Genomic DNA, 10,002 nt, shown 5'->3' on the forward strand with positions numbered 1-10,002 from the left:
TCGCTATATTTCACGAGGTTGGGAGGCCAGAGTAGCGCTGCGTTGCAGCATTTGAGTGTGAGGGATATCACAGCGTTGGTCTACTGAGATGACGAATAAGAGAGGGAACATTAACGACTTCACGACTTGGGATGACGGGTTATACGATGGCATGGCATGGCATGATACCAACGGCGTTTATTGGATTATAGGAGTACGGCGCATGGGTTCATCTTCTCCCATCACCGGGCTGGCCTGGGAAAGAAGGATGAATTTGTTTAGATACACGATACACGCTTCAAGGTATCATGTATTTACCCACATTCATCCTTCTTCTCCCGGCCACCCCGGTCATCGCGCCGTCGAAACACCAACACAACACTACCATAACACAACCACACAACCACACACAGCTCCCACAGAACAGCTAAGCACCCATCGCTGCTCTATCTCCGACCCAGCCTCAAAACCACATATCGCAACGGCACACACAACTGTTCCAAGGACCGCAGCCATTAAAGTCTTGTTACCCTAGTACGCATTTCGTCACAGCAAAACGACACGATGTCTGAATTTAACAAATCCACAATTCCTAGGGCTTTGGAAGGCTCTACAACTTGTGGATTTGTTAAGCTCAGACAACGTTGCCGTTACGTCACGGCTTGCATACTAGGGTAATACCACTTTAAAGGCTAGGTTCTCACAGGCCGTTAAGTAAAGGTGTGAAGGAAGCATGACGATGGGCAGCAGGAAAGATGTTGTGGGCTGGAAGGAAGGGAACAAAGGGAAAACCGCACGCGCAGGTCGTGGTGCAAGGACGTAGTTTGAGCTTTGCTTTGTCTTTATATTTGATATGATTACCCCAGTTCCATCAAACTACATGTTTCACTCCACACAATACATGCTCAACATACTCCACTCAAGATGATCTTGTGATAAAATGCATTCTCTTTCCATGACATCTAGCTCAACAGACAGGCTTTCACTTGCCCATCCGCATGATCCCAGCAATTTCATACCAGAAAAGTAAAAGACCTTCCCACGCGCCCGATGAACCCACGGAACCCGAGATAACCGAAACACAGAATAGACACTAAGATCCTGTAGCGATTGTTCAACTCCCTTGTCCCCCGTTTGCGCCGTTTGTTTGATTGATTTGATAAACACCGATTCGAATGCATGTTGATGTGAAGTTCGAGACAAAGGAAAACTGGTCATGTTGTTGTGATGAAGGGTTTCACTGCGTGGCTTGGTGGTTCAACTCGTGCATCATGCTTACTTCACCGAGGTGCTTCTGGTCGAAGTGTGAGGGGGAGTGGTCGTCTGAGACGAGTTGGATGGGTGGCGCAGGGCTGATTTCGTCATCGTCGTTGGAGTGGGCGTCCTGCGTCTTTGGTGTCTCTTCACTTGGCCTGAGCGTCACTGTGCTCTCAGCTAGCGGGTCAGAGGTCTGGCTTTCTACAGCTGTTGAAGCTTCAGGCGCTTTGCCGTTCGCAGTTGTAGCTTTCTCTTCGGTATGCGTCTCGCCCACGTCCTCGATATATTGAGGCTTGTTCTCATTCTTGTTGTCGTCTTCGGGGGTGATCGCCTTTGTGAGACTTTGGAAGTTGAACATTGGCTCGGTGCTATTCGAATCCTGTGGAGGAGTATCGGTGTCGCCCTGGGCTAAGCTGATGCCTGATGCGTTTGAACTAGGCACATAAGAAGAGCCAGGTGCGAGGTTTTGGTTTTCTTGCTGTTGTAGTGAGTTTTGGAATGAGTCTGCGAACGACGACGAGGACGAGGAGGCGTTAGATTTATTGCGCTCGAGATGAGAAGGAGCCGGATTGCTGGTGTCAGATTTCTCCCGCTGAATCTGTGCGCGACTGGCTTCGAGATGCTTCTGCGGGTCGTCCTTGGTAGCCGGCGTGTTCAAAGTCGACGTCGGTTCTGACATGGGATTGAAGCCACCGGCGCCACCAGACCGATCAACTCCCTTTCCTTTCCCAGCCGCCGAAGAGCTGCCCGCTTCCGTTTCGTCAATGCCATCAATCTCGATGGGGTGGAAGCCACTGCCGATATTCCGTTGGGCTTTGGCAACCTTCTTGATCTCCTTGGCCTTCTTCTTACCCTCCTTCTTGGCTTCTTTGGCGGCGTCCTTCTCTTCCCTCTTCTTGCGGTCTTCTTCGGCTGCCAGACTCAAGCGTATTGCTTCCATCATCATAAGCTCCTCGAGGTCATCAATCCTGTTCCCTCTCCTAGAGCTTATTCGGCTGGGGTATAGGTCGCCCGAGGTCCCTGGCTGACCGGACGAGCTTTCACCTTCACGCCTGGGTGTTCCGTGTCCACTGCTACCAGCGCTGTCGGTAGTGAAGATTCGCCTTCGTCTTCCAAGGCCGAACCGGCTCTCTCCCTGTGGAAGATTTCCCATCATGTATGCGGCATTGTGTAGCGCAGTGGCCGCGGCAGCCCTTCGCAAAGCGTGTGATTTCGCGTCTGCCAGCTTCTTGGCCCAATCAGGTCGCACCATGTCAGTCGTTATCACAGTCTTGTCCGTGACTGCCAGTGACGTCGCCCTTCTTCTACCAGGGCCGGCCGCAGTAGGCGAATTCAAGGATGAGGTGGATGACATTGCCGACGTCGCACTACCCATGCCGTTATGACCCTGACCATTGTAGACGAGCCCTCTCCTAAAAGGCGGCGGCTCGTAGGTCACTCCAAACTCGGTTTGTGTGCAGTACGGGCAAGCAGCTGCTTCCGAAACTAGCTGGACCTCTTCCTCCGGCTCGGCAGATTGCGCACCCTCGGCGCCTGGTTCTCCGTGATGCTCCGGCGGATGCGGATCGGGTCTCTTGATCTGGACGAAGCACTCTGAACAGATGGGCTGGTCGCAGCATCGCGTCTTGTTCAGGTGTGGCGGGTAGTACATGAAGCAGATGGGGCACTCGGAGGCATTCTTGTAGAGGAAAGCCTCAACCCGTTGACCATTAACGTACGGGTCTTTGGGGAGGTGTAGTTCTTGCGGGGCCATGTCAGACTGCGAAGCATTGCGGGAACCCGTCGCCAGAGAGGCAAGTGTTTTGGCGCGGCCACGGAAGAATGGCGAGGACGAGGAGTTGTTCGCGATCGGAGAGCCAGGCGAGGGGAGTGAGAAGGTAGGATTCGATGGGGAGAGACCACCTCCGCGCTCTGGCTCTTGGGACATGGAGCGAGCGCCCATGGGCACCGTGAGCTTGTTGAGACTGGGCTCCGAGCTGCGCGGATTCCATGCCGTGCTGAGGTGGTTGTTCGTGGTGACTCGAGGCGGCTCTTCGGGAGGGATGTCGTCTGCAGCGGGCAGCGGGCGGCCGTTGACGACTTCGACGAGCTGGTGCTCAGTCCAAGTGTCTTCGTGGTCATCGAGACCGCGCCAGAAGGGAGCGAGTCGTCGCTCAATCTATCACGTGTGAGTTCAGTTCTCGTAGGGATCCTCGTATCACGGATAGAGGCATACCTGCAGCTGCCGCACCGTGGGCTTGCTAAAGTCCTCTGGTCCCGTGTATACCCCGAGCGTAACCAGGTATCCTCCGTCGACGCCTTCCTCCTTCAAACTCCTCTCGCGCTCCTGGGCCCTCAAGATGCGGTCCTTCTCCAGCTTGCGGGCCTCGCGCTCCGCCTTTGTCTCCCGGCGCGGTTCGAGGGCGGGGTCGCGTTCGGCATTGTCGCCGGTGCGTATGCCGAGGAAAGACAGGTCCGGTCTGCTGCCTCTGTCTCTCCGCGAGTTGCCATAGGGACTGTTCCCCGGCCTGTCGTGTGTGGATGCGGCGGGCCCGGCAGTCGAGGGCGAGGTGGGCTGGTGGGCACTGGAGCGGCGGGCGTGGCCTCTCCGCTCCGGCGTGGCCTCTTTGCCCTGCGAGTTGCCCATGGTGCGGGTGGAAGGATGGATGGAGGAATTGGATTATCGATGGTGAAAGCGGATCGCGCCGGGCTCGCAGCAGGGCGGGCCGTGGATGCCCAAGTGCCAGTGACGCAGTCTGTGCGGGCAGGGATCAGGTCGTTATCGCGACGGCTAGCGAGGGAGAGGTGGTGGGCGTGTCCGGTGCAAGATAGCCGGTGTCACAAGGACATCGATGCTGGGGACTGGCCGTGGGTGGCCCTTTCCGACGCGCCTCACGAGATGCGATTAGATAGACAGAGCAGTCGCGATCGACAAAAGGGGCGCATGGGCGAGGCAGGCAGAGGCAAGTGCAGTGGGGAGTGGGTGTCGACGAGCAACCCTGGAGTGATGGCGCCCTGGAGTCGACGATTCCTGGATGATGTCGTTGCTTGGCAGCTACGCAGCGGACTGTCGATCGCAAATGAATGTTGCGTATGTAGGAAGCTTAGGGCCGAATGGGCGGGGCGATGGAAAAGGCAATCAGGCGTCAGGAGCTGCCGTCGATCATGTCAGCTCAGCATGCCTTCACCATCATTCACAGAGTCGAGTAGTGACGAGGGCGCACGATGGAAGAGCAAACAGGCTGCGTGCTGGCGACATCTGGGCCTATATGCAGCCATGGCATGCTGCAGCTAGGTCCTGGAGCTTGTGCCGCTTAGCCCGCGCCGCCACGATACCAATACCAGGAACCAACCTTGGGCCTTGTCCCAGTCTGCTATTCCCGCCCGCAGTCGGCGACCACCAACACCACCACTTCGTTGTCAACAAACACTCGAAATTCGCCCTCAAACACTGTGCTGTTCGCTACCAAGCAGACGTTGGGCGACACGCGAGCACTGCACCCCGCCCAAATGCGGGGCTCCAGATATTGACACTTGGTCAATGGGGTTGCATAACATGTTGCTTACTACCTACCGTCCTACGCCGTGTCCACTGCTAGCCTCACCACCCTCGCGCCCCTTCAAAGCCCGCTACCGCCTCATGTCAGATCGTTCCAAATTCCCACGACGACTCCCAGTGGTATTTGTCTCCAGGGCCCGAGATCTGCTTGTCCAGCCGACCCCACTCCGGACTGTTCAACAACATTAGCTTGTGCCTGAAACGACGTCATCATCGACTTACTGGTTGATGCCATCAACGTAGTCTTGGGCCTCAATAGCGATGCACCCGTCGCGCGGGATGAATTTGTCTTGGCCAACAACACCCTGGGTGCTCTTGAACTCGCTCTTTCCGTCGTTCCAATTGCACGTGTAGAGGACAACGGCGTCTTGGTTCGTCGTCAGCTTGGCCTCGATGCCACTGTATGCGCTCGATAGCGTGAGCACAGCTGCGCTCTTGTTCCTGGCCTCGTTGAATGCCCAGGCGCCGTTGTAGCCGTGGCACCCGTTTCCGCAGTGGTTCTCGAATTCTTCGTTGCCTGACGCGAACCCAAGTTCGTGCGGTGCAGACCAGACTAATCAAATCAGTATCAACTCATATTAGGTTCATAGAGAGATTACTCACAATCATCAATGGCTCCGGCGGGGATTTGCGCAATCTCGCCAGTGGGAAGAGCGTTCGCATCGGCGACGAGCGCACGTTTGGCCTCTGGCATGTACACAGTGTGGTTCCAGACCGTGCGGTTGTCAGGGCGTTTGAAGGCATCGAGCTGGAAGTAAGTATGCTGCGTCAGCATGAGCGGCGTCTTGGCCTCTGGGGATGTGGCATCCATGGAGATGTGCCACTTGTTCTTTGAGACCGAGTACGTGACACTCGCATCCACACGGCCAATCATACCCAGCGAAGAGTTGGAAGCATCGCTGATGGAGAAGGTGATGGACGAATTGGTCACGGCGCTGACGTTCCACATCCTGAAGGACCAGTTGTTTGTACCGCTGTGGAGGGTGTTTGGGCCATCGTTCTTCTCAGTGTGGTACGTGACGTTGTCAATGGAGTATTCGCCGTTGCCAATGCGGTTGACATATCGGCCTGGGATGGCATTGTAGACGGGATGTCCCGGGTCGACCGCTGGAGAATGTTAGGTTGTATAGCGATGCATGCGCGACAGCAGCTTACGGTAGTAAGACGTATTGTCATAACCTAGGACGATGTCCAGCTCCTGGCCTGCCGGGTCTGGATCCTATTAGTAGATATCATCTAGCATGATAAGTGCATTCTACCTTTGACGAAAAGGTTGGTGAGAGTAGCAGCATAGGGAATGAATTGCGCCCTGATTCCCTCGGCCTCGATCGTGTACCTTCCTTGCGCGTCTGGATGTGGGGAACCTGGGTGTGCAAGCGCACCTTGTGCTGCTGCAGCGGCAAGAGCGACTGGGAGATACCTCATGGTGAAGTAGGCTAAGAAGTACTGTGGTGGGAAAGAGCGACCGCGCCAGCAACTGTCCAACCTACAGTACCCACATCTTTATACATTGCAATCCAAAAGCGCCCCTCCAAACCGCATGCACCTTCATTTCTAGAAGTTCGCCCTGATATTAATCATCACTGGCGTCATGGGTGTATCCGGGGTTAAACGGGGGCTTGGCTATATAAAGCAATCTGTCTGAAGTATTACTCCGGCACCTCCTGCAGGTACTAGGTGCCTTAGCCGGGCGTCTCTATGCTCTCAGTAGACACTTGAGTGCATTGTGTCTTGTTTACTAAATCAAATCTGGGGTTGGTCTTTGATGGGGTGTGGAGGGCAAGACGCGCAGGCGGTTCTGCGGCACGTTACTTGCCATGTGGGGCGACGAGCCGGATGTGATGAGGCTTGCTCCGGGGATGCCCTTCTTCCTGCTGCAGCGAGCCTTCGACGTCACCAGATTCCATCGCAGCTGGATCTCTGGCATCTTCAGGATACACTCGACTCGCTTTTCGACATTCGTTTTCTCTGAGAATTGGTGTTGTCACCTCATCCTTTCGCATGACGAAGCTTCAGTCCTGTGCCCGAGCGATTGAATTCCTCACCTACCCTCTTCAACAATCAAAAGATTATAGGCTATGTCTCAACATGTTACACCAAATCGCGGCACCTCTGGTGGGGATTGCGATGAAAGGACGTACGCAAAAGTAGGGTTCGTCCCTTGACATCCAATAGCGCCTGCAGCCTCCTGCCGCGTGTCTGGTTGCCTGACATACCCATGCTTGGCAGCTGATGGGCTGGAGGTACCTGGAAGGATCGAACGTACTCACCTCAACAATCCTACCAACGAACTCTTCTTATCCCCTCACCATGGGTGCGCTTGAATTCATCTGCGATCGAAGGTTCCACCGCAGTTTCGTGCTTCCCGCCGACCCTGATGCTGACCGACCCGAACCCTATCATGTATCCTACTCCGACTTTGGCGACGCCGACAGCAACGCAGTCGTCTTATTTTGTGGAGCGATGTTTGGCCAGCGCCTGTCTTACTCCCCTTTGGATCAATTAGCAAAGAGGCATCATGTCCGAATTATTCATCCGGATCGTCCTGGGGTTGGTGGCAGTGATGCTGTGAAGCCTGAGAAGCGGATTCAGACCTGGCTCGGTTGGTGAACACGTTCTCTCACCAAGGCGGCTAACTCATCCACGTAGAAATGGTTCCCCAACTCCTGGCGCATTTGAATATCGAGCATGTTTCGGTTGCTAGTCACAGTGGAGGCGACATCTACCTCATGAACCTTATCCTCGCCTATCCACATTTGCTGAATCCCAACCATCCATACATCTGTTTCTTCGCTCCGTGGGTACACTACTCGCACACGAAGATGACGCATTTACAGGCTACTGGGCTTCTTCCCGCGTCTCTAATAGGGAAAATGGGCCCCGTCGCCAGATTCATTAGTCAGAATGTCGTTCCGCTGGTTGGCTTGAGCGGCACCCTCGTTCAAGGAATATCCACTTCATTGTCGCGCTCAAGCCCTACCGCAGGCCCAGTCGCTCTTGCAGCGCCTGAAACAACTGAGCCTAGAGAGCCAAATGATGGCCCTCGCGACACTCTCTACGACGTCGCACTTGACGATCCAAAAGTCGTGGATGATCTGCGAAACCACATTACCAAGTTCGTTTTCGCAGAGTCCGTGGACGGCGTCTCAATGGACACACAGATGTTCTTGAGACGCTCTGTTCCATGGAGTACCCCCATAGTCGAATGGGAAGATCTTAACGACGCGGTACAGCTCCTGTCCAAGACCATTGGTGAAGACGACCGACTGGCAGGAAACAGACGGGTCTGGGATATCGACTGCATGCACGCAGAACAAGACCAATTGGTCGGCGATAAAGGCAGGGATTGGTTCAATGCGATATGGGTACCGAGCCAAAGCTATGATTACAAAAATGAAGTGCTCCCAGGTACCGATCACGACTTGTTGGTGGACCCTGCCTTTGGTGGGAGCGAAAAATGGTTGCAGCGGGTCAGCGAGTCCTGGCAGACTTCGCAGCCTGTCGTAGGGGCTCCTTAGCATCAATTCTACCTTTGCATCGTCGCCTAGAAGTACGTTAATCGATAGCCAAGCCCTTGGTTTACCTGTCACCCGGTCCGGAAAAATGGCCGGACTCTAAACCCACCAAAACAGGCCTGCTTTAGGTAGAACGATAATATCTACCCCTCTTTGCACTCTTCTTATTCTACGACAACAAAAGAATAAAAGAAGCTTAATAGCTAGAAAAATGGAGCTTGTAATTCTTTACACTTCTAGTAATTAGAATATACAAAATAAATAAGATCTTGTAAAGATATAAGCGTGCAAAAGGTGTAGCTTTGGGAGTTCGGCGATTTTTCCGGACCGGGTGCCTGTATCAGCATGCAAAAGTGATGACTCGTGCATACAACGGAGATAACACGGCACTTTGCAGTAACGCCGATCTGACGTCTTCATCCAAGCGAGTCGCAGGGCTGAACACGCGAACACCATCATAGCCCTGCATCAACCATGGCCGAAGACATGCACATCAACCCCCAACGCGCGAAGCAGCTCACTGAGAACATCGCGAGTATAACCTCGCGCATCAACGCCGCCCGCCAAGGCAGCAAAGAAGTACGCCCATCCACCCCTTCAATCGCCCCAAAACCCACCTGCTAACACGCGACACTCCAGGTCCGCCTCATCGCCGTCTCCAAACTCAAACCCGCAAACGACATCCTCGCGCTACACAAACCATCCTCTCCCTCGCAGCCACCCCTCCAAACGCACTTTGGCGAAAACTACGTCCAAGAACTCCTCGAGAAGCACAAAATCCTGCCCCGCTCCATAAAATGGCACATGATCGGTGGTCTGCAATCGAACAAGTGCAAGCAGCTGGCCGAACAAGTGCCGAATCTGTGGTGTGTGAGTAGTGTGGATAGTGAGAAGAAGGCGAATGAGCTGGAGAAGGGGAGGAGGGCGTTGGTCGAGAAAGATGGAGACGATAAAGTGCAGGTGGAAGAGAAACTGCGCGTGAAAGTCCAGGTCAACACCTCCGGCGAAGAAGCCAAATCCGGCGTCGAGCCCTCCGACACTCTCGCGCTATGTCGGCACATCATAGACAAATGTCCCCATCTCCTCCTCCACGGCCTCATGACCATCGGCGCCATTGCGCGCAGTCAAGCCACGACGCCCGAGACCGAAAACGAGGATTTCGTTAAACTCAAGGAGGTTAGGGATCAGGTGGTCAAGGAGCTTGGGTGGGAAGAGGGACAGTTGGAGTTGAGTATGGGCATGAGTGCGGATTTTGAGGGGGCGATTAGAATGGGGAGTGATGAGGTTAGGGTGGGGAGTCAGATTTTTGGGGAGAGGCCGGCGAAGAAGGATGCTGTTGTTGTGGAGAAGGAGACGAAGGGGGAGAGCTGAGGGGGTGTATTGGGTAAGCGTACAAACATTTTGTGCGGGCAGCATATTGAAGTAGAGAGTCTGACCTCTCGGATTCTTGCGAAGTGAGCATGGGTTCTGACCGCCTTTTTGTGCGTCTAGATAATTTTGAACTCCCCTTCTACTGCCTCTTCTTCCATTACAGATTCAACATCCCTGGAGTCCAAGATTATCGTAAGATCCGGTTCTGGGTATATACCGACACGCATGTATTCTCCTTCTACACTCGCCACACTTCTCAAGAGTAACCAATAGCCCTTGCGGCTACCTCTCTTATTGTTCCACAAAAACGGGCCATCAAATTGGACAATGTTCAGAGCAGTG

The 10,002-nt window shown here is 54.3% G+C and overlaps 3 protein-coding genes across 3 annotated transcripts; 1 reads left to right on the plus strand and 2 right to left on the minus strand.

Annotated features, from left to right (window-relative positions):
* Positions 1-1,216: 1,216 nt before the first annotated feature.
* Positions 1,217-3,862, minus strand: SIP5 (SNF1-interacting protein; the record flags this gene model as incomplete). Its single annotated transcript, XM_049363347.1, has 2 exons — positions 1,217-3,394; positions 3,452-3,862. The coding sequence occupies 2 exons, from the start codon at positions 3,860-3,862 to the stop codon at positions 1,217-1,219; spliced, it is 2,589 nt and encodes an 862-aa protein (XP_049225939.1).
* Positions 3,863-4,992: 1,130 nt separating this feature from the next.
* J4E78_002703 (uncharacterized protein) lies at positions 4,993-6,199 on the minus strand (the record flags this gene model as incomplete). The annotated part of the gene is made up of 4 exons (XM_049363348.1): positions 4,993-5,327; positions 5,378-5,881; positions 5,930-5,986; positions 6,034-6,199. 4 exons carry the CDS (start codon positions 6,197-6,199, stop codon positions 4,993-4,995), a joined length of 1,062 nt encoding a protein of 353 aa, XP_049225940.1.
* A 2,435-nt stretch (positions 6,200-8,634) lies between these two features.
* On the plus strand, positions 8,635-9,660 carry J4E78_002704 (uncharacterized protein; the record flags this gene model as incomplete). Its single annotated transcript, XM_049363349.1, has 3 exons — positions 8,635-8,642; positions 8,751-8,868; positions 8,929-9,660. 3 exons carry the CDS (start codon positions 8,635-8,637, stop codon positions 9,658-9,660), a joined length of 858 nt encoding a protein of 285 aa, XP_049225941.1.
* Positions 9,661-10,002: the final 342 nt, after the last annotated feature.

The sequence above is a fragment of the Alternaria triticimaculans genome (genome assembly GCF_023758025.1).
Source record: "Alternaria triticimaculans strain BMP 0046 chromosome Unknown scaffold_2, whole genome shotgun sequence".
NCBI lineage: Eukaryota > Fungi > Ascomycota > Dothideomycetes > Pleosporales > Pleosporaceae > Alternaria > Alternaria triticimaculans.